Below are 24,187 nucleotides of genomic sequence, written 5' to 3' on the forward strand. Positions count from 1 at the left end.
CACAGACACACACAGACACACACACAGACACACACACAGACACACACACACACACACACTCGCTCTTCTTTGCTTTACATTCTTTACATTACAGTAACATGATCTGACCCTGTTTGTAAGCATGCAGGGAATTTCAGTGACGTAGTCTGGTACATTTCTCCCTCCCCTGCAGTCTTAAATGAGTCACTTGGAGATTTCGTGTTGCAATTCAAAGCGAACTGAGTGAAAATCTAAAAGTGCATTTTTTATTAGTATTTAATCGTAATGTTGTTATTTTTCAGGCTTTTGCTATTTATCATTTACGGATGCTTTACATTACACTGACCTGCGTGTGATTAAACACATAACCTTTATAGAAAAACATTAACACACACACACTCACACACACACACACACACACACACACACACACACACACACTCACACACACACACACACACACACACACACACACACTCACACACACACACACACACACACACACACACACACACACACACTCACACAGGCACACACATTTACGGATGCTTTACATTACACTGACCTGCGTGTGATTAAACACATAACCTTTATACAAAACATTAACACACACACACACACACACACACACACACACACACACACACACACACACACACACACACACACACTCACACACACACACACACACACACACACACACGCACACACACACTCACACACACACACACACACACACACACACACACACACAGGCACACACAGGCACACTCACACACACACACACACAGGCACACACAGGCACACACACACACACACACACACACACACAGGCACACACACACACAGGCACACACAGGCACACACACACACACACAGGCACACACAGGCACACTCACACACGTGTGTGTATGCTAAGGTATCAGTTAGTATTTGTAATGTTATATTAAACCCGAACCTACTCGGAGTACATTTGAACTCATTTTGTCTCATACAGACACAGCAATAGTGCTGGTTGTTTCGTTGTTTTGATGCGTATTAATCACGTTTGTTAAGATGCTTTTATAGAGGGGGATTTGCCATGACACCGTACGTTCAGCAGCGTTCATCTCGCCTGTCTTAAGCAGCGGTTTGTTATCTTTCGTGCAGCACATTGCTGTATGGATCACGGGTCTGATTGCGGGTTTCATTCCGTCTCAGAGGCAGGGCTGCGGGAACACGAGTTCTTATCAGAGTCCTGCTCACAGCCTACACGACACATACATTCATTGCAGTGATTTGAATATATATATATATATATATATATATATATATATATATATATATATATATATATATATATATATATATTTGTAGTTTACATTTGAATACTGTTTATTACAAAGTATATTCACATTGTTAAATATATTGCCATATATCTATATATTGTTGATTAAAAAAAAAACAAAAAAAAAAAACTATACTCTATTGTGTTTAAGAATGTGACAAATATATATTTATTTTCCGTAAGGGGGGTGGGGTGATAATAACAGTGACATTATCTCGGTTATTCTTTTTAATATTCCTACGTTATCATCAAGGTCATGTTCACCCAAAATAATAAAACATGCCACCATGAATGCTGCCCCCCAGGGCTTTGTTTTTTACGAGCTCCAGACGGGCGATGTTAATGGCACTAAACATTGTGAGGTCTCTTTCTTGATTTGAGTGTGAGTGAGCGACTCAACCCATCCCTGTGACACCGTGCAGATTCAGGTACAATACTGGTCATGCCAAGAATAAAACACTCGTGTCAATGGCAGCGCACTGGGAAGTGCTGCTGGGCTTCAGTGAGGCTAAACCCATGGCAAACCAATGCAAACTATAGTTAAAGTACATTATAAGCATGGGAAAATAAAGCACTGCCTGCACCTCACAGCTTCTTTCTATAAAACCATGCGGGGAAATTGCATCTCAAACAATCTTCACCTACATCAGCGGTTTTGACACCAGTTGTGAGATAGGTCATGATTCATGAACTTGTTCCCCGAAGCTGCGATGAGGCTGATTTCCTCTCGGCCCTATCTGTGTCACCATATCTAGTGTCTCATGTGCACGCCTTGTGAGATCTGATCTCTCAGAGTGAAGGGGCTCCAGGAGCAGAGTGGAGATCTGGACCGCAGAGGTAGGGTTTCCATCAGGACTGCTTTACCCAGGTTCATCCCGGTTTGAGACAGGCTGGATTTCAATCACACAATCTGTTTCCATGTTGCTCATTAACAGGGTTTAATAAAGGAGACTGTACCCCACCCTGCCCCCGATATCTGTGATTTCCTGTTTCCTAACCACAGCCCCGGGACACGGAGATCAAAGCTGTGCAGAGCAACACAGAGACACTGCTCACATGACCTACATACAGGACAGAAAGCACAGAGACACTGCTCACATGACCTACATACAGGACAGAAAACTGACAAAAAAAGCCCGCTGGCAAAACCTGCCTCGTGACAGTATAGAGCGCCTACGCCAAATAACGTCCTCTGCTAGACTGTGTCTCCTTGCAAATGTTAAAGCCAGGCTGCCTGTACAATGCAACCAGGGTAAGAGCTGGGGCTCTTCTCATTTACATCTGATACGTGTTTCAAAAGGAGAAAAAAAAAAATGAAATGAGATGTATTTCAGAAAGTTGAACAGTGAAGCAGAAATGAATGTGAGCTGAGTGTGTGAAACAATGAGACAGGAAAGAGAGATGCTACATGTTACCTGCTTGACTGGATCCCCTGAGGATAGCTTTCTGTAGTGAAAGCACAGCAACGTGTAATAAAGCACACTGAGAAGGCATGGCAAAGCATAGGGAAGCAGTGTAAAGCATATTAAAAACCATGGCGAAGCACGGTAAACTAAGGGAAAAGCATGGGGGAAATACTGCAAAAATACTGTGCAAAACATTGGCTATTTCACATTTTACTGGAAAATATTTATGATATTTAGTACCACAAGGCCAGCCTCTCACCACAACGGTAAAATAAAATACCACATCTTCAATAAATATTTGCGTCGTTTTTACAAAAAAGAAAGGTTTCAAGAATTCTGGCTGAACTTTGGACTCCAGAGAACGGCTGACGATTTAATAAACAAACAAACCAGCTGCTTCGTTTGCTGATCCTGTGCCAGGTTTATTTTTTATAGTGCTTCGAAGCTGAATCAACAACAGCACTGCGCTCCACTGCCAGGGTCGGGCAATAGATCTACAATCAAATCAATGAAGCACAGAGTGAAGCCTGGATACCAGGACTAGAGCAGTACCACATCTCCGTCTGTACTCAGAACAGAAGCATGTTAGAATGTCAGCTTCTGCAAGTCAGCACATAACAGAGGGGATCGAAAATGACTTGATAACCCACATCTCTCACATTCATTACCTGCTTCAAACTATCATCAAAAACAGGGCGGTGGTTCACAGATTCCTTAGATGAAGCTCTCAATCTGCATTACGCAGCGCAGACTCATTCGTAACAGAACCTTTCGCCCCAATCTTTGGATTTTGCAGATGAACACAAAGTGGATTCCAAAACGAGATGAAAAACAAAGCACTCTGCAGTGTAGAAAACAAAACCGTAATTCAAGGCTATAACTGTCAACGCATGCTGTCTCAACTGCTGTAAATCTGCCTTTAACATGGCATTTACTTCAGTAGAAAGACTTCTTATCGAGTATCAACATCATTATCCTTATTGCAGAGCAATAAAAAGGGTGGAGGGTGACTCATTGCACAAGCAGACTTTGTGCTGCCCAAATAGCAAACAGCACAGACAGACACAAGGCAGGCACAGCACTGGCAGTGCAGTCTCAAACCAGCACAAGGCAGGCACAGCACTGGCAGTGCGGTCTCAAACCAGCACAAGGCAGGCACAGCACTGGCAGTGCAGTCTCAAACCAGCACAAGGCAGGCACAGCACTGGCAGTGCGGTCTCAAACCAGCACAAGAGAGGCACAGCACTGGCAGTGCAGTCTCAAACCAGCACAAGGCAGGCACAACACTGGCAGTGCGGTCTCAAACCAGCACAAGAGAGGCACAGCACTGGCAGTGCAGTCTCAAACCAGCACAAGGCAGGCACAACACTGGCAGTGCGGTCTCAAACCAGTAGAGAAGAACCATAACTTCACGTGTGTGACTGAAGCTGACTCAGAATAATACCCAGTCACGAATATTTCATTTGCATCAATATTCAAGGTGAAACAACTTCCAGGGTAAGGGTTTCATTTTTGGGCATCATGTTTCGGAGGCAAAACCCCCCTTTTCTATGGCCCTGCAGTTAAACATCTTACTGCAAGTGGCGTTTACAAGGAAAAACATTAAAAAAATAAATAAGCCAGCAACTAGGTGGGGAACAAAAATGTGCTTCAAAAATGTGGCAGTTCAATTTGCCAGGTGTTTCCCAGCCTTGGGGTTTGTCTTCTGGTTTGCATTTCACACGACAGAAAAAGAACGCCTCATACAGTGACAGACAGGGCAGACCGTACTGCACAAACAGCAAAGCCACGCTATACCCAAAGGCTCCTGTTACTACAGGGGTGGAAATAAGACTCGCATTGCATAGAAGCTTGATCCACTCTTGGTTTTACTGTGAGCTTAATAATTAAGCATGCATTAAAGCCTGGCATGGGTGAAACTGCTCTGCAACAGGAGTCTTATTCCCACCCCTGTACTGTAGCCTCCCTTCTTCTCGAGTTACAGATGAACAGCCCAGTATGAAAGTGAACTTGACCATTCGAAAAGGTCCTCGTTATTAACTTCAATACACTCAATCATTAACTCTGCACAGGCAGAGCTATGAGAAACCAAGACCAGCAGACACTGCCTCCAACACGTGAATACACGACCCTACTCTATAACTGCAGGTTAAAACATACGGAACACAACACATGCAAATGTTTAACATACCAGGCTGAACTTCCTAAACCAAGATTCCACCCACGAGGAAGTATCTCAGTGGATTTAATGAGTCATATTTCACATGGTACAACAACTGGGACACCACCCTCCCTGCTCTCCCATTGTTTCTATGGAGCTCAGTAATGGAAGGGCAAATAAAGCACGGCTCAGAAGAGAACCCTAATTAACGACACCTGTTCTGGAACCACATCTTACTGATGAAACATGCTTCACACGGGCCCCGCTCTCTGCCATGAACTTCCACTGGGATTCCAAAAGCATGTTCTCCTTTATAACAGGACACAGAAAGAGCAACGCATGCGTCATAGAAACAGCTGCAGCAACCGCATGCACCGACTCTGCCTGGGATTGCATCCTCTAAGAAGACTTCTCTTGCACTCACCTCTCCCCTTAGAAAATGGACATGGTAACGTTCGCTAAAAGAAAGTGACAATTCCTGAAATGATTTATAACGTGTGGTTCAAGTGTAGGCTTCGGGGTCGATGTGCTCAACCTGATACGCCACAGCTGGATTTCTTTAGTGCCTTTCACAGTCAGGGGAATCACCCTGCGTTGCATCCACCACCAATACATAATTCATGCAATCCACAAGATTGCCTTTTACTGTTAAGAGCCAAATAAAAATCATTGATTGAGACCGGAGAAACAGGAGTCAACTGTTCAGCGGATCAATAGTTTCTAATAATCTCTACAGCATCCTTCCAGCAAAACATACTTAACATAAACAACAAAAAATACCCCTTTTCAAAAGAGAAGCGTTTCTCCAACACATTTAACTTTCTGTTGAAACTTTATTGAACATAAAAACCCAATTGCAATAACTATGTTAGAGCTGTCAGGACCATGAGAAAGAAGAGAAGCAGTAAATACACTGACACTGTAAAAAGCATGCAGGTGTGACATGCACAGGTCCAGCCACGCTTCTCCATGCTCCTCTGACTTTGATACTCTCATTAACTTGTGCTACACGATATCCTAACAAAGTTCCAAGTCATTTTGGATCTATGTAAAAGTCATACCCACACACCCATTGCATGATCAATATACCCCCCGTCGTCGCATTACACAACCCTGCTGTATTCCACAAATTCAACCCCACTGCTCCAAAGTACTTTACATTGCTAAGCTCGATACAAGGTAAACCATTCTCCGGATTCAGACGGTTAACGTAGGTTATAAATAATGGACATTTCTCATAAGTTGTACTTGTTTTAACTACATTCTCCACAAAGTGAGTTTTATTTTTTTTCCGTCACATGGATGGTCGCAAGCAGGATCCCACATGGAGAGCCGGACATCCTCCATGCAGCACCTCCACTTCCACAGTGTTCAACAGCATGGACCTTCAGCAAACCAGCGTGCACTTACAGGACTGATGAGCCACCAGGGCCTCACTCATAAAACTTTAAAAGGAACGTTTTAAGGAATGATATGTTCCTTTGTTTTTTTTAAAGCTTTCCGTTGATGAAACCCCTTCATTTTGAAACCTGTTTTAGAGACGGTTAGCGGTTACTTTTTTAAAACTAAGCAGAGTTTATTCTAAGAGGCCTTAATGAAAATAAAAATACAAGCATTCTTAAAAACAGTCCTTAAAATTCTGTGATGAAACAGCTGTGCCGTGGGACTCAGCTGCTCAAGCACTCTCCTTGTGTTTAGCAGGGTGAAGAGAAAGCAAGGCTTGCCACAGCGGATGGGTTGTCACTAATGACACCCGGATCGTGTTATTTTTTTTAAATGTTTTTTTTTTTACCAAGTCGTTTTTGCTATGCGAGTTGCAGGGTTTCCTTTACTATATTTTGACATTGTTTTTAACCCTGTGCACGTGTCGGCTTTTGTGACGTTCTTATCCGGTTGGATTGTAGAGTTATACTATTGATCAAAATCCATTTCTCAAAAACTCTGGTCAAAAGACATGAGATGTAGGGTAAGACGCAGCTTGTCAATGCAGGATTGGATCACTTTCAGAAAAAACAAGAAACAAACAAAAAAAAAAAACACCAAAACTAGCCTGATACAAAACTTCCATTTATTTTATTAAAGTTCTATTTCATAAAAGTTTTAGTGGATTTCCCCACCTGAATAACTAAGATATAACACACACAGACAGACAGACAGACAGACAGACAGCTGATCAAACCCTATTTTGACTCGACGTCCTGCACGAGCTGCTGTTGTTATTTTGGATCTTGTTTTGGGTGTAGTGGAGATGAGTTCTTCAGTGCTAACTGTGCTTCTCCACGCTGGACTTGAAAGGACTTCGCTTTGGCACAGGAATTCTCTACAACATGATTTTATTAATATTACTTTTTTAAAAAAAATATTTTTTTTACATCTTGTTTTGTTGTTTTTTTTAAAGCCCTCCCTGCTACTTTCCTCCAAGACGGGGCTCCTCACAGCCACCTGAGATCCGAAGTGGACAGCGTTGTGTCTCGGCATGATTTAAAAAAAAAAAAAAAAAAAAGGAGGTCCAGATATGGTTTGGTTTCACATATAAAATTGTGTGTAAAAGAAAAAAAAAATGCATATATATATATGAGGCACAGAAAAGCAAATCTCTCAGTCACATAAATACAGTCTTGTTGAGCGCTCCACTTCTAGTCTGTTGCGTTTGAATTTCTTTCTCCCAGCTTACAGAATGCTTCTCCTGAAAGTGAAGGTGCAGCTCCCTGCTTTCCACAGATCCTGCGTTTGCTGTCAGTGTTAGCGATTGCTGCTGCTGCTGTGGGGTCCTGGGGTTCCTTGTGTACAGTACAGGATTGAACAGACGATTGCTGTAACAGATTGTTCAGTCTGAGCTTTCTGGGACACACTTGTAGACAAGTCTCTACAACTCAAGAGAGAGTTTATCTAGGCGTGAAATTTGTTAAATAAAATAAAAATAATAAAATACTTAAAACAGAGCGTTTCAGTTTGAGGTTGGTCATTCCACAGTACCGGTCTGTCTGTTTAAAACTGCTGGGAAAACGGTCGAACAAATGTACAGGGGAAAGACCAATTTATTACAAAAATACAAATTCTCAAAATCATTCCGAATGCACACAGACCATTTACACATCTCACACTGCAAGAGAAGAGAGGTGAGGGGATCTGAGAGGAGCAGGGAAGGGAGGCAAAGGAACACAGAAATGGTGTGAGCAGGACTCGTCTTCTCTCCAATGTGCGTGTGTAATGACCGCTAGCGGTCAGCTCTGACTCAATGAGTGACTGACTGAGGACTGCTGCTGAAGGCATTATTGTGCAGACCTACTGCTAGACTAGATTGTCAAAGCTAATTTACCCAAAATTGTTATTCGAATTGTAAAACACTGACACAATAATAAAAGTCTGCAAAGCAGAAATAATCTACAACCCAAGACATTTTAGAAACAAACAAACAAACAAACACTGATGAAATAGCTGGTAAATAGCTTTGATGATCGAGCCCGCTATGTTTAAACTCTATTACGCTGTTCTCCTGCTACACACAGCAGGGTTAATGACTCTGGCCAGTCCCTGTACTACAAATCAGAAACAAAGGACTGCATTCCTCGTGCCTCTCGCAGTCAGTTTCTCCCTCCCCCCCTCTACCTCGCTTCTTCCGGAACAGCTCTTCTCCTGCTTTTAGCCTGGAAATACAGTTGCCACGGTGAAGCTGGGGATTAAAAAAAACAGACCCCCTCCCCTCCCCTAGTCCGTGTGTGCAGGCTGACCCCCCTTCCCCTCCCCCTCCCCTCCTCTCGTCCGTGTGTGCAGGCTCCCCTCCCTTCCCCTCCCCTCCCCTCGTCCGTGTGTGCAGGCTCCCCTCCCCTCCCCTCATCCGTGTGTGCAGGCTCCCCTCCCCTCCCCTCGTCCGTGTGTGCAGCCTCCCCTCCCCTCCCCTCCCCTCGTCCGTGTGTGCAGGCTCCCCTCGCCTCCCCTCGTCCGTGTGTGCAGGCTCCCCTCCCCTCCCCTCGTCCGTGTGTGCAGCCTCCCCTCCCCTCCCCTCCCCTCGTCCGTGTGTGCAGGCTCCCCTCGCCTCCCCTCGTCCATGTGTGCAGGCTCCCCTCCCCTCCCCTCGTCCGTGTGTGCAGGCTCCCCTCCCCTCCCCTCGTCCGTGTGTGCAGCCTCCCCTCCCCTCGCCTCCCCTCGTCCGTGTGTGCAGGCTCCCCTCCCCTCCCCTCGTCCGTGTGTGCAGGCTCCCCTCCCCTAGTCCGTGTCGCTCGAGTCGCTGCTCTGCTCTCCCTGCACTTTGTTGTGGTGCTGCATGGCTCGGTGGTAAGCCACCTGCACAGATTTCCGGATGTTGCTCTTCCTCCCCTCCAGCATCTTCAGCTTGTCCAGCTCCTGGTCAACCCCCAGGGGAACCAGCTTGGTGCGCGGCAGCCACTGCCTGCGGAACGGGGAGAACGAGAAGAAATCAGCAAACAGCTTCATTAGGGTTCAACAGCAGTTTGACCCAGGCCAGGTTTATTGCGGGTTGACAAGCTCAGATGTATCATATTAAACTCATAATAAAACCAGGACTGGGTCAAACGGCTATGCAATGGTAGTCTTATTTCCAACCCTGTTCATTCATACCTGGGTTTCAAAAATCAATGATGGTTGGACCTCAAAATTAAATTTAGAAATACTAAAAGAAACTAGAAGTAATACATTCAATGACAACAAGGACAACTGAAGGCACTGAAAAAGATATGAACTGGTTTCTTTTAGCATTTCTAAAATAACCTCAAAGTCACAAATACATGGGGAATGGAGGGTGTCTGAAATGTGTGGACTATCCGAAACTTCAATTACTTTCAAGGGATTAATGCAATTGTGCTGTAATAACAATAACAAGGTCTGCCTGTTAAACTGATGAATAAAATGAGTTAATGAAGGGAAAGAAGGAAGCAAAGAAGTATGGAGTGAAAAGAAAGGAATGACGGATCGAGCGAGGGGGGAGGGGGGAATTAATGAAGAAGGAATGACGGATCGAGCGAGGGGGGAGGGGGGAGGGGGGGAGTTAATGAGGAGGCTATGTGGTCCAGTGGTTAAAGAAAAGGGCTTGTAACCAGAAGGTCCCCGGTTCAAATCCCACCTCAGTCACTGACTCATTGTGTGACTCTGAGCAAGTCACTTAACCTCCTTGTGCTCCGTCTTTCGGGTGAGACGTAGTTGTAAGTGACTCTGCAGCTGATGCATAGTTCACACACCCTAGTCTCTGTAAGTCGCCTTGGACAAAGGCGTCTGCTAAATAAATAAAAAATAAATAAATAAATAAATAATGAAGAAGGAATGCCGGATCGAGAGAGGGGGGAGGAAGCTCCCACTCACCAGGTCCTCTTGTTGTCGAAGAACAGCACGAGGTAGAGGTGCTCTCGGGACTCCTGGCTCATCTGCTCCCCCAGTTTGAGCACGTCGAGGGGGGGCACCGGGATCGGGACGCCATGATGGAACATCCCCTCCCGAGGCATCTTCGGATCAATGATCTGAAACCAGAGGGGGAGGGGAAAGCACAACACCATGTTAAGTTTGCAATACATATGTTTTTGCATATTAAGGTCAATGATTTGAGTGTCAGAGAGAGAGAGAGAGAGAAATTGGAAAAGAGGGAGGGCAGAGGAGAAAGGAGAGAGGGAGAATATTGCCTATATTCATAAAGCACAACACCATACTAAGTTATTGCACCATCCCTTGCTTGAAACAGCGAAGGGGCACGCATAAGCTCTTAAACACCCGAGTCTCTAGACTGTCGCTTGGCTCACACTCAAGTACAATAAAAATGCACTTTGGTTGATTGTCTGTGACTGAAGAGCAGGTTAAAGCACCTAGAAACAAAGACTATATCAAAATAATGCATACCTTAAAAAAATAAAATAAATACGTTCATCAAATCAATGAGAGACAGCACTACAGCAGGGGAGGACTCTGAAACAGTCACTGCTGCCTCCTGGTGGACACTCGCAGCACTGCAGCCCTAGTGGATGCCCCCAGTATAAACTCCCCTTACCAGTGCGGGGTAGGAGGGGTAACCCCGGCACTTTGCCCACACCAGGTCCAGAGAGTGAAGCGGGCTGTACTCATCGGGAGACATCCAGCAGGACCGGCCGCGACCCGAACGGACCACTGCAGAGAGGAGGGAGGAGAGTCAGTACCACAGAGACAGGAGAGAGGGTCAGTCAGTACCACAGAGACAGGAGAGAGAGCCAGTACCACAGAGACAGGGAGTTAATATAGAGAGGGGACAGGAGAGGGAGAGAGAGTGCTTACTGCCGAGAGAGACTCCGCGCCCCCCTCCCGCGGAGTAGGACTCGTTCTCCGTCCCCGACGTCTCCTCGCTGCTGTCCTCTGGGAAGTTCACCCGGGAGAACGAGGGCTTGCCGCGACCCTGCTTGGAGGGAGTGGTGCTGCGAGAGAGAGAGGAGAGTGAGCGAGAGCACCTCTCAGTGTGTCTCAGTGTGTCTCTCAGTGTGTTTCTGTACCTGGTACGGTCGGAGGAGCTGCTCCGTGTGTGCCAGTCTCAGCGTGGCTCAGTGTCTCAGTGTGTTTCTGTACCTGGTACGGTCGGAGGAGCTGCTCCGTGTGTGCCAGTCTTAGCGTGGCTCAGTGTCTCAGTGTGTTTCTGTACCTGGTATGGTCGGAGGAGCTGCTGCGTGTGTGCCAGTCTCAGCGTGGCTCAGTGTCTCAGTGTGTTTCTGTACCTGGTACGGTCGGAGGAGCTGCTGCGTGTGTGCCAGTCTCAGCGTGGCTCAGTGTCTCAGTGTGTTTCTGTACCTGGTACGGTCGGAGGAGCTGCTGCGTGTGTGCCAGTCTCAGCGTGGCTCAGTGTGTTTCTGTACCTGGTACGGTCGGAGGAGCTGCTGCGTGTGTGCCAGTCTCAGCGTGGCTCAGTGTCTCAGTGTGTTTCTGTACCTGGTACGGTCGGAGGAGCTGCTGCGTGTGTGCCAGTCTCAGCGTGGCTCAGTGTCTCAGTGTGTTTCTGTACCTGGTACGGTCGGAGGAGCTGCTGCGTGTGTGCCAGTCTCAGCGTGGCTCAGTGTCTCAGTGTGTTTCTGTACCTGGTACGGTCGGAGGAGCTGCTGCGTGTGTGCCAGTCTCAGCGTGGCTCAGTGTCTCAGTGTGTTTCTGTACCTGGTACGGTCGGAGGAGCTGCTGCGTGTGTGCCAGTCTCAGCGTGGCTCAGTGTCTCAGTGTGTTTCTGTACCTGGTACGGTCGGAGGAGCTGCTGCGTGTGTGCCAGTCTCAGCGTGGCTCAGTGTCTCAGTGTGTTTCTGTACCTGGTACGGTCGGAGGAGCTGCTGCGTGTGTGCCAGTCTCAGCGTGGCTCAGTGTCTCAGTGTGTTTCTGTACCTGGTACGGTCGGAGGAGCTGCTGCGTGTGTGCCAGTCTCAGCGTGGCTCAGTGTCTCAGTGTGTTTCTGTACCTGGTACGGTCGGAGGAGCTGCTGCGTGTGTGCCAGTCTCAGCGTGGCTCAGTGTCTCAGTGTGTTTCTGTACCTGGTACGGTCGGAGGAGCTGCTGCGTGTGTGCCAGTCTCAGCGTGGCTCAGTGTCTCAGTGTGTTTCTGTACCTGGTACGGTCGGAGGAGCTGCTGCGTGTGTGCCAGTCTCAGCGTGGCTCAGTGTCTCAGTGTGTTTCTGTACCTGGTACGGTCGGAGGAGCTGCTGCGTGTGTGCCAGTCTCAGCGTGGCTCAGTGTCTCAGTGTGTTTCTGTACCTGGTACGGTCGGAGGCGGCGCTGCTGCTGGTGCTGGTGCTCGACTCCGAGTCGGAGGAGCTGCGTGGGAGGCTGCGTTCATTTCGATACACGCGGAAACTCTCCGTCACTGGCTGACTGCCCCCGTCAAACCCATTGGAGGGGAGACCTGAGGGGAGACAGGGAGAGAGAGAGAGGGTGGTTACAGAATAGAGAGGAAGAACAGAGAGAAGTGTGGATTTCTCAGCGTGTGTCTGTGTGTCAATGAGTCTCCAGGGTTATGGCTCACTCTGCATGTGTCTGTGTTTATATCTCCCTCATAGCCAGGTATGGCTCTTCGCTGCTCTCCTGTGTCAGTGTGTGTGTGTATATATATATATATATATATCAGTGCAGTGTGTGTCTCGGTGTGTGTATACCTCTCTCTCTCTCTCTCTGCTCTCTCTTACCCAGGTGGAGCTCCTCGCTGCTCTCCTGACTCTCACTGTCCGAGCTTGAGCTGCTCCGGGGGCTTCGCACCCTCTTTCTCTGGCGGGGGCCGGAGAGCAGGGGCAGCCGGGGGGGCCCGATGGGGCTAGGGCGGCAGCCGGGGGCACCCTGGCTGTCCCGGTTCTTCGGGGGCCTCCCTGGCCTCTTTGGGGGCCCCGCGGTCTTGGGATTCTTCTTAGAGAAGAGGACCGAGGTGCGGCGCCCCACTTCTGGGGCCAGAGCGGAGGAAGAGGAGGACCCCAGACCTGCAAAACACAGAGACTGTCAGCTGCAGATATAAACACACAGGGGTTACTGGGAATCCCACATGAATTAGGATGGGGGCAATATTACAATGCAGTATGATATGGGATAGAGGACAGTTAAACAATACTGTACACCGGACACTGTACACAAGCAAAACAAGAGACAACTACAGCATCCCAACCTGCTACTGGGAGGGAAACCATTCCGGGTTTTAATGCAAGCTTGATTAGCCACAGTGTACAGGTAACAAGCTCAGGTGTGTCTTCTTAAACTCTTCGTGTAAAAACCAGGACAGAATCAAACTGCTATGCAATGGGAATCTCCTTTCCATCTCTGACTACAGTGTGCACTCCTTTCTCCCCCCGCCTCCTTTTCCCTCTTGCTTACCTTTCCCCCCTCCTGCTCCTCCTCCCCCTCCTCCTGCTCCCCCCATCTCATGGCTGCTGCTCTCCTCCCCCTCCTGGTCAGAGTGCCGGCGGAGCTCCTTGCTGCTGCTGCCCGTGCCAGTTCCGGTGGTGCCGTTGCCGGGGAGGGGGTTGTGGTGATGACGGTGGTGGTGGTGCGATGAGGGGGGGGCGACCCCTTGCCCGCGGTCGCCCCCCTCCCGGCCCCCCATCCCACCCCCTTCTCTCTGGTGTGCCAGCTTGCGCTTGATCACCGTCATCTCCTTCTTCAGAGCCTTGGCGCGCCGCGAGCGGCCGATGCTGTGCTTCCCAGCGCTCACCTCGTCCAGCTTCTCCTGCAGGACCTTGAGCTGCTCGCACAGGGGCAGCCGCCTGCGGTTCTCTGGGAGCAGCAGGTCTGCTGGAGGGAGGCGGGGAAGAGAGGGAGCGAGGGGAGAAGAGAGAGAGAGAATGTTAAAATTACAGGTGTGCTGGGATACAGCGCCATCTCACACAAACACACACAGACACGAAGAAGCGGGGGCGCAGAGACAGCTGGCGACACACACAGACGGACAGTGACCCTCTCCTCTCACCATCCTCCAGGCCCAGCTGGCCGCGCTGCCCCTCTGCGGCGGGGGGTTTGGGCAGGTGCAGCCCTGTCTCGAAGTCGATGCCGATCTTGTCTGCCTGCCTCCTGGCCTGCCTCAGCAGTGCGCCCCCCTGCTCACGGAGCCTCACCGCGGCCCGGTAGAACACCGTGTCCTTGGCATTGTACTTGAGGCAGTTGTTGACAATGAGCCCAAAGTCCTCCTCGAACTGCTCGAAGCTGCGGTACTCGTGAGCCTCCAGGCTGACCAACATCGTCTGGAAATCCATCGGCTTCTTGATGTGGTCCAGATAGTCTGGCACCTGACAAGGGGACAGAGGGAGTGGGGAGAGGGAGAGAAGGGGAGACAGAGTGTTAATACTGGGGTACGGCGTACAGCAACAGATTCACAAAGAGAGAGAAGAGAGGAGATAGAGAGATACAATACAACAAAATAAACCAGTGAAAACACAAACACAGCCAGCCAAACAGACAAACACACAGCCAGACAAAGACAAACACACAGCCAGACAGACACAAACACTCAGCCAAAGACAAACACACACAGCCAGCCAGCCACTTCCACTGCCACACACACAGACAGCCCGGGGCGGTACCTCTGCCAGCGGCACAGGGTCAGTGAAGAAGTTGCTGGTGTCCTTGTCCTGCAGCTGCTCCAGAGTGTTCCTGAGCAGGATCAGGAAGGGAGTCAGCTGCACCTCCATGGCAAGCTGCTGCACCTTGATCTGCAGGACACAGGACAATGCATTACAATACCAAGCACCAGCAATAATACACAATGCAACATACTGTATACTACATCTAGAGCCACAGGACCAGTCAATAACCAGCTAGCTGTGTTCCTGTGCGTGACTTGTGATCTGCAGCCTCTGGACTGGTAAGAGTCCCTATAACCAGGCTCCGCTCTGGGTGAGGGGGCATCTTGCAGTGACGCCCCCTGGGCTCCGGAGTGCTCCTCCCCTTGAAATGAAGGGCTCAGGGAGTGCTGCTGTTTTTAAAGCACAACTGAAAACTTACTTTTCAAAACTTTTTACCTACTTTAATGAGAAGTTATATTATTTAAATGATTACTTTTTCATTCTGACTGTTGTATGTGTCTGTTGTGATTTTACTTGTAAAGAGCTTTGCGATGTACCACAGGAAAAGCGCTATATAAAATAAAGGTTATTATTTCTACATCACAAAACATTACACTGCAAGTTAAAGGACACAATAAATTCCTTTCCCAACTACATACACTGTCACACAGCTACCTCCCCTTTCCCATGTCCCTGCCTGCCTTTCTCCCTCCCTCCCTCCCTCCCTCCCTCTCGTTTCAGTTTCTCCCTCTCTCGTTTCAGTTTCTCCCTCCCTCCCTCCCTCTCGTTTCAGTTTCTCCCTCCCTCCCTCCCTCTCGTTTCAGTTTCTCCCTCTCTCGTTTCAGTTTCTCCCTCCCTCCCTCTCGTTTCAGTTTCTCCCTCCCTCCCTCTCTCACCGACTCTCGTTTGATTTTCTCTCTCTTGCGGATCAGCTCCACCAGCAGTCTGGCTCTCTCCAGGTCGTGCCGCAGTCTCTGCCAGGACTTGAGCTGCTCTTTCAGGTCGCTCTGCTTCTCGTCACCCTCCCTCTGAGCAGAAAAAAACAGACAAAAAAAACCCATTTAAAACCATTCAGCCCGAGCTAAAGTGTAACCAGGGGGGTTCGGCAAACCAGACCAGCTACACCAGCTACTTGAGTTTGCACTATACTGCCTTCGGGGGCTTTCATGCACTGCACTGCGCTGCACTGCACTAACTCAAGGAAGGGCTCTTGACCACAGCTCACAACATGCAAAACAGCGATACTATATTTATTTGCAAGGGAACATCTGCAAAATATACAGAAACAATTCATACAAATAAGGTCCTTTATTCCTATTTACAGCCTGAGAAAACACACAGACTGAAAACAAATCAAACCGATTGTGTGATCAAGAGCAGACAATTACAAAAAAAAAAAAAAAAAATGATGTAGAAATTAAAATGTGAAATTATTAAAATAAAATACCAAAAAAATCTAAAAGAAAGATAAATGATCAAAAATGATTAAAATACTGTAGCAATTAAAAGTGATGCAAGTAATGTAACAGTCTATCAGTATTATAGCAATGACTGCCTGGGACTGGAATTCTGGAGGAACACATTTAAGAAATCAGCGTCTGTGCTACGAGATTGCAAAAACAGAAATAAATCAAATAACGTTAACCCTTACAGGAAAAACCACTCTACTCTCCAAGGAGCTGTCCTTCTCATCGCTGTCCTGCAGAATAGAAACACACACATATAACACACTGCACTGCTAGCACACACAGAGTCAGAATACAACAGGAACACATCAGAACACTGAGATCTTAACCACCCCCAGCGTCCAGGCATGAAAATCACACTCCATCGCATAGCGGCTTTACCCACGCCAGGTTTTACTACTGAGTTTGATGAGCCGTAGTGAACAAGTAACAAGCTCTGATGTGTCTTAATAATTACTGTATTATCGTGGTATAAAGTTTAGGATTAACCTAAAGCACGAGGCAATCTTTTCTGACAGCCTATAAAAGCAACTTATGTCGCCTACAGTCGAATTTCCAGGCAATTTGCACTGCGTGAAAAGTACTATCCACAACACTGAACAATTCTGACTTAAACCACATAGTGAAAACTGCTTAAAATGTCTCCAGTAATTAGCCACTTAAACTGCCAGAAAAACTTGCCTGAAAGTCTGCTGGTGTGTTTTAAACATTTAGGAAATTCAGGCATGAAATAAGATTCTTTTTGCATAGCAGATTCATCCTTTCCAGATGTTACTACGTGCCTGATTAGCCCCAGTGCACAGGTAACAAGCTCAGGTGTGTCTCAGTACGTTCATATTAAAAACCAGGAATGGATCAAACTGCTGAGCAACGGGAGTCTTCTTTCCATCCCTGAAATGAAACTAAATCTAACACCCCTGAATAGCCCCAATCCCACACAGCAAGCTTGCCGCATTGTTCTGAATTCACACCTGCGAGAGTCCCGTGGGGACGGGGGAGGGCTGCCCCCCCTCACTGCTTACCCACCTGCTCGGGGTGGCGCTGGGACTGCAGGTGCGTCTGCAGCCGGCGCAGGAGCGGCACGCCGTTGCGAGACTGTCTCTTCAGAGTCCAGTAGCTGTGCAGCCGCTGCATGAACTGGCTCTTCCGCGGCAGGGTCAGCTGGCTTGTGATCTTACTGAGCCTGCGCTCACAGACACAGAGACACGGACAGACACAAGCAGAGAGACACAGACACACACACACACACACACACAGGCACAGACAGGAGACAAATAAGAGACAAAAACTAATTTAGAAGTCACAATCACAACATACTCCCAAATTCCAGTGATGAAAGTAAAGAACAACATTAGAAATAATAATAATAATAATAATAATAATAATAATAATAATAATAATAATAATAATAATAGCATTATTAAGAATAAGCTCTTCTGCACAACTGCAGCTGGGTGAATATGTTTTAGTTAACAACTTTTTTCTAGCACTTAATATCTCCAAAAAGCTTTTTTGTATAACTTATTTCTTGAAAAAATACACCATCACACAAACATTGCATGCAACCAGTCACACACGCACACGCACACGCACACGCACACACACACACACACACACGCACACACACACACACACACACAGCAGCCCCCTCCCCCTCTCTCACCTGTGCGGGGGGATGCATGGCACAGACACCACGGGCGCGGCCGCTCTCTTCTCCGCCAGGATCTTGCGCGCCTTCTTCATCTTGATGCGTGACTTGGCCTTGGCTTTCTTCACCTTCTCCGAGCTCCACCCCTTGCCCTCCTCCTCGGGGGGCTCATCCTCGTCCTCGGGGTCCCCCTCGCTGAGGGACAGCGCCCCAGCCGAGGTGGGGGCCGAGGCGGGGTGGCGCGCCGAGCCGGGCGGGGTGTGGATGTCGCAGTACGCAGTCTTCCTCACGCTGAACGACGTGCCGTTGGCCCCAGTCTCCCTCACAGGCTCCATCTTCATGTAGAGCCCTGCCTGCTGTGCGCAGGTCACGTGGAAAGCCGTGTAGCAGTTGGCTTTGTGGCACTGGATGCAGGCTCCGGAGCCGCGCTGCTTGCAGATGTAACAGGTCAGCTTCCAGCGCGCGGGGGGGATGTGCTCGATGCTGTCGATGGGCTCCAGGAACACCGTGTTGGCGAAGCAGACCTCCGGGATCCACAGCGCGCACACCACGTGCGCCCAGCCGCTGTCGTCCGTCTGCTTGAAGGCGCCGCCCTTGTTGGGGCAGAGCGCGCAGTCCACCGCGCGGGACGGGGACTGCAGGCACCGCCGGCACAGCCACTGGCCCTCGGGGATGTAGGGCACCCCGTAGCACTCTTGGTGCACGGCCAGGTTGCACATGTCGCAGAACAGGATGACGTTGCTGTTCTGGCACTCGCCGTCGTTGCAGATGCAGCACACGGCGTCCTCGTCGATGAGGGCGCTGGGGTCCGCCTGGGGAAGCAGGGAACAACAATGACAGGAACAATTTAGAAACGCTGTTATTACTGCTAAACAGAGAAGAAGTATTACACCTCGTTTACATCAGCGTGGATTGACCTCCCGCATTCCTCCTGAACCCCCATCGATAGTCTACCGAGTTCAGTGAAACGACTCTGTTTCAATGAAATGCAGTTCTTTCCTAGCCTCGTGGCTTCGGTCGCACTCATTGGTTGACTGAACTCAAACGATGGACGTTATTGCTTTGCTCTAATTATACTGACAATTCAATTCTTTGGAGCTTTTTGTTTCTAAAAAAAAACAAACAAACAAAAAAAAAAATTATTAAAGCACGGGGACACCTGCTCACCCTGGATGTGGATTACATGTACACGCCCACTCGTCACTTGACTGGTCAGTGTTGTGACGCACACACCCACTCGTCACTTGATTGGTCAGTGTTGTGACGTACACACCCACTCGTCACTTGACTGGTCAGTGTTGTGACGTACACACCCACTCGTCACTTGACTGGTCAGTGTTGTGATGTAATGCCACCCACCCCTTTGGCCCGCTTTGGGAAAGGATCAGAAATAGAATCAGGGCAGCTCGGATTCACAGCCAATGCAGGTTGGCTAAATGAACATGGAAACGCAGCATCAGGGGCAGCAGGGTTTTCAAGCCATGGAAACGCAGTATCAGGGGCAGCAGGGTTTTCAAGCCATGGAAAGGAGGTATTAGCCGACTGCTGGGGTACCTTGTTGTGGCTCTCGAAGTAGGACTCCTTCTCCAGCCGGTCCATGAGGTACTCGAAGACCTCCTGGGGGATGGACAGCACCCCCTCAGCGTGCCGCTTGTCGTTCATGATGTCCAGCCAGATGTAATCTTCCTCGTCCATGTCGTACTCCACCTCCTCGTCCAGCTCCTTCACAGACTTGTCAATGTACCTGAGACGCACCCAGAGAGGGACACAGACACACGGGTACAGGGGCTGAGATGCAAAGCTTTTCAAAAAAAGAGTTGCGTGTTACCTGTAGTATGAGGTGTCTGTGTGATTGTGTGCGTGTGTGTTACCTGTAGTATGAGGTGTCTGTGTGTGTGCATGCGTGTTACCTGTAGTATGAGGTGTCTGTGTGATTGTGTACGTGTGTGTTACCTGTAGTAGGAGGTGTGTGTGTGTGTGTGTGTGTGTGTGTGTGTTACCTGTAGTAGGAGGCAGGTCTTGGGGGTGCGTCCTGTGTGTCCTGCTCCAGCTCCCTGTACACCACCTCAGGCAGTTTGACCGCCGGTCCAGAGGAGGCACTGTGGTAGTGGTGGTGATGGTGCCCCGAGGCCTCCTTCTTCTTCTCCTTGCTCTTGTGCTTGCCCGGTTTGGGGGTGGTGTTGGTGCCTTTGCCCCCGCTGGCTCCCGAGTTGCCCGAATTGGCCGCAGGGGTGTCGGGTCTGTCTTTTGCACCCGCTGAATCCCCTCCACCCCCTCCCCCCACGCCCCCCAGTCCCCCGGAGGGCTCCTCGGACTCTCCTTCCTCTTCCGAAACGACGTCCAGGTTCTCGAAGATGCTGATCCTGTGCACCTTGCCCTGGATGTCTACCTCCACCAGCCTCTGCGCCTGTGCGTAGGTCATGGTCTCTCTGCTGGGGGACTGGGAGAGTTCTGAGTGGGCTGGGCTGGGCTGGTCCCCCCCCCCGGGCGTGGAGCCCCCTCCTCCTCCTCCTGCCCCCCCGCGGGACTGGCGTCCCTTCTTCTTGGGCTTGCGCAGCGGGGTGCCCTGGGCAGGAGGTGGGTTGTCGTGGTCGTAGTGGTACAGGTGGTACTCGATGCCGCTGTAGCTCTTGTAGATCTTGCGGCAGGTCTCCACCGGGCACTCGTACGGGGGCTTCGTGGCCCGCAGGTTGTGGCAGAACGTCTTCACGTCGAAGTCCAGACCCATTGCTGCAACGGCGGCGACGACTGTGGCTGCAGCGGGTTACATCTGGGAGGAAGAGAAGAAAGAAGAAAGAAGGAAGGAATGTGTGAAATATTTGCATTTCATTTGCATCAGCCTTTTACAGTTTTGTAACTCAGGTCCTGAAGAAATTACACTTATTTTAATGATCTTTAAAAAAAAAAAAAAAAAAAGTAAAACTAAAAACAGTGCTATTTATCTGTTCTGAATATTTGTATTTTTCCCCTGCCATATTTAAAATATCCAAGTGTTTCCTCACCATAGCAACCCCCACACAACAGCTGAGGAGAAACAGCCGATCTCCCAACCCAGCGCCAATGCAGTCAAATAAACTACAGACATATACGGAAATTAGGTTTTTAAAGTGATGCAACTCAGTACAGGACTGGCAGCTTAGCAAGCAGGAAGCGAGCAGGAGGAACTGTCAGTACCTGCATCTGCTGTCAACCTTTTTATCACTTCCGAGTCATAATATATTACCCTAATGATAGTTAAAACTTTCGATATACAGGTATTTATTGAATTCCAAAGTGATTCCCTCCATTCTGGATATAAAAGCACGTGTTGTATAGTCACTTGCATTCGATGAATCAATGCTTTGAGAGCTTGAGTTTAACAGTGTAACAGTTTACACTAAAAATGAAAAAGATAATGGAGTGAAACCGTTAACACGCACTCAAATAATGCTAGCAACCGATCGTGATGACTCATAAAAACTAACGACATTTAATACATAAATAAACACTAGGGCCTATAGATAGCAATTGCCATGTTTACTATAACACAGTAACATGCATGTAGTTGTAACAGCATTTTATTAGCAATATAAACTATTACTGGCATAAACAAGCAAGATATAAATAAATAAATAAATAAAAACAAGAACTTACCAGCTTCAAGTTCAACAAACGAGTCATCTCCCCTCTCTCTTCTTTCCCCTTAGTCACGTCAGAACTTTTTTTTTTTTGCTATCTCAAGTACCGTTTTTTAACTAGAACTCCCCTCCAAAAAATGAGTCTACAATTTATTTTATCAGTGTGAAGTGAAACAAAAAACAGGGGTGGTCAAAGAAGGCAGTAAAACCCGTCAACTTCTCATCATGTCGTGTTTTTCCACTTCGACCCTCCCCTCCCCCCCAAAAATAATAACACACAAAGCTTGTTTGGTAACTTCAAGTAAGAACTGCAGGTTACTTGTCGTTTTTAATCGTAGTATCGCGTTGCTGGTTTAATACAATGTATATAAAAGCGCGTCTGTGTAACTGTTGGATGAATATTCAGTTCAGTTGAGAGAGATGTGCAGATCACTAACACAGCAGGACAGACCCCCGCTGCTTCTGCGTCGCTTTTTATTCAATTCTAGAAAACTGTTAACGTTGAATCCTAAAAAAAAAAAAAGAAAGACAAGAATTAATTATTTTAGGCTTTTCCTGAATGAAAACAAATACCTTACACAAGCCAACTGAATACGGATGACAGCGGTACTCTTTGCACAGACTCTATCGCGTTGTCCTCGGCGGTAAAACAACAGCGAGATTTATTTGTTTACATATTAAAGATGTACATAGAAAAAGCTACCATATTGATAAGGAAATGTGTACGCGGTGTATTTAGAAAGGGAGGCAACAGAAATACTGAGTGTTCACACTACCAATGGTGTTGGCTTTAATACACACACAAAAACATAACATGACAGAAATGGTCTTGCTGAAGTTCAGTATATATTTCCCACCACAACGCCAACAATGTTTTGCAATTTAAAAGCCTTGTAATGAGACTTACTGGAAATGTGACGTCTGGGGCCCGCCTATACTCCCGTGGTTTCTTTTTAAATAAATAATAAAGTAATTTTAAAATGTGCTTGATTTTCATTGAAAGCGTTTCTGGGATGAACAAAAGGGGAGCTGCAGCATGCAACGAAGAAGCGAGCCAGCACTTTCGAGAATAACCGTTTCTACCTTTCAAAATCAACAAAGCAGCACGGCATTAACCGTACAAAGTCAAAATAAAATATACTGGGCTTGTTTGTTTTTTTTTAAAGATAATATTTAATTTAATTTTATTTATTTATTTTTTTTAGTCCCGGCGGTTTTTGCCAAAGTGACGAATCTGTTTCGTGCGATTTTAAACACCGAACACGATTCGCACTTTCCTCATGTATATATAATATATTTAATAAAACACGCGAATAGCGTATTCATACATGCTATTTTAATATATGCATATTTTATAATCTAAACTACCCTGCTGTTTTTTTTTATTGTGTTAACTAACTCGTATTGACGGATAGTTTCTCGGCGAATCTGCTGAGCTGACATTAAAAACAGTGTCATTTTCCAGTTTATTTTATTTATCGATATAGTTTTGTACAGTAGATAGGATGTAAAATAATTATAACTGTATGTGTATTAATATAAAGGTGCTTAACTGTAATTTGCGCAATTCAAGTGCATATTTAAATACAAGCAAATGTTATTTAATGTAAACCACAGAAAGCAAATGCGTCTGTTCTTTATTATATAAAGAAAAAAAAATCATAAAAAAACGTATTTACCCCAGTTGATTGGGATTGAGAAATGGTTGCCTGTTTAGTTTTATGATTATCGCGAATCTACCAAACTAAATATTAAACAAAAACAGGGTTAGTGGAAGGCGTCGCTCGCGGGAAATTCAAAGGTTTAAAAAACAATTTTGAACCATTTATCAAAAATAAACAAAACGACATTTCACTTTGCTTGTAATATAACCAGCGCCCGCGATGAAAGGCGGTGCTGACCGGTACGTGCATGCGGCGTCAGCGTTAGTTAAACAGGTAACACTAACAAGCAGTGGGGTGCTCAGTGAATTTCGTTTTTAATTTATTGAACGTCATCAGATGTTGTATTTTGAATTATTTAGACGCACGACAGATTACAGGCATAGTCATTTATCCGGCTGAAATAATACATTAGTCGTATTTCAGTGGTTGTAAATGTGGATAATAAGACATGGAAAAATGATCTGGGATTCTAAAGGTAGTTAGACTTAATTTAGTTTCTTTTCTAATTCACAAAGGACAGCTTCTAGCTTTTATCTCTGTCTCTGTCGTCTCCATATGTAACACACACGGCCACCACCATGCACTCCATAGTATTTAATGGTAATGCTGTATTTGTTTGCAATGCGGGATATCAGTGGTGCATTTAGATGGGTGATGCGTGCAGTTCCATTCCTTACCACTAGACGGTGCTGTCTGACTGCTGTATACAGACTGCAGCTAACCTGCTAGGCACAGGTGTGAGAGCAGCAATACTGGAGCTGCTTGCTAATGGGGCAGGTCTGTCACATTGCCCAGACTGGCACTCTCCTGGCCGCCTGGGTTCCAGGTAGGGTTGCCCCCTGTCCTTGTTCTCCCTGGATCGTCTTGGTTTTCAGGTGTTTCAGGTGAGCACACCTTTGATAAATCAGGATCCGATATTACTGCAATAGAAGCACAA

At 47.4% G+C, this 24,187-nt stretch overlaps 1 protein-coding gene across 1 annotated transcript; it reads right to left on the bottom strand.

Moving 5' to 3' along the window:
* Positions 1-9,029: 9,029 nt before the first annotated feature.
* On the bottom strand, positions 9,030-22,833 carry LOC131697686 (peregrin-like). Its single transcript, XM_058988280.1, has 17 exons — positions 22,494-22,833; positions 21,603-22,094; positions 19,970-20,739; positions 19,524-19,713; positions 17,985-18,781; positions 17,348-17,504; positions 16,507-16,554; positions 15,752-15,883; positions 14,874-15,002; positions 14,264-14,579; positions 13,704-14,088; positions 12,999-13,279; positions 12,571-12,718; positions 11,126-11,262; positions 10,866-10,981; positions 10,190-10,344; positions 9,030-9,263 (listed from the first exon to the last, which is right to left on the bottom strand). Exons 3-17 carry the CDS (start codon positions 20,695-20,697, stop codon positions 9,080-9,082), a joined length of 3,903 nt encoding a protein of 1,300 aa, XP_058844263.1. The 5' UTR covers positions 20,698-20,739; positions 21,603-22,094; positions 22,494-22,833; the 3' UTR covers positions 9,030-9,079.
* Between the last annotated feature and the right edge of the window lie 1,354 nt (positions 22,834-24,187).

This window comes from Acipenser ruthenus, chromosome 16 (assembly GCF_902713425.1).
Source record: "Acipenser ruthenus chromosome 16, fAciRut3.2 maternal haplotype, whole genome shotgun sequence".
In the NCBI taxonomy this organism is placed as follows: domain Eukaryota; kingdom Metazoa; phylum Chordata; class Actinopteri; order Acipenseriformes; family Acipenseridae; genus Acipenser; species Acipenser ruthenus.

What these genes read in the sequence shown, in the direction of transcription:
- LOC131697686 (XM_058988280.1), bottom strand. Translation starts at nt 20,697, where the DNA reads ATGGGTCTGGACTTCGACGTGAAGACGTTCTGCCACAACCTGCGGGCC. An exon ending in AGACCTGCCTCCTACTACAG is followed by an intron (nt 19,714 to 19,969) that starts GTAACACACACA and finishes GGTGCGTCTCAG; the next exon opens with GTACATTGACAAGTCTGTGA. An exon ending in CAGCGAGGAGCTCCACCTGG is followed by an intron (nt 12,719 to 12,998) that starts GTAAGAGAGAGC and finishes GTCTCCCCTCAG; the next exon opens with GTCTCCCCTCCAATGGGTTT.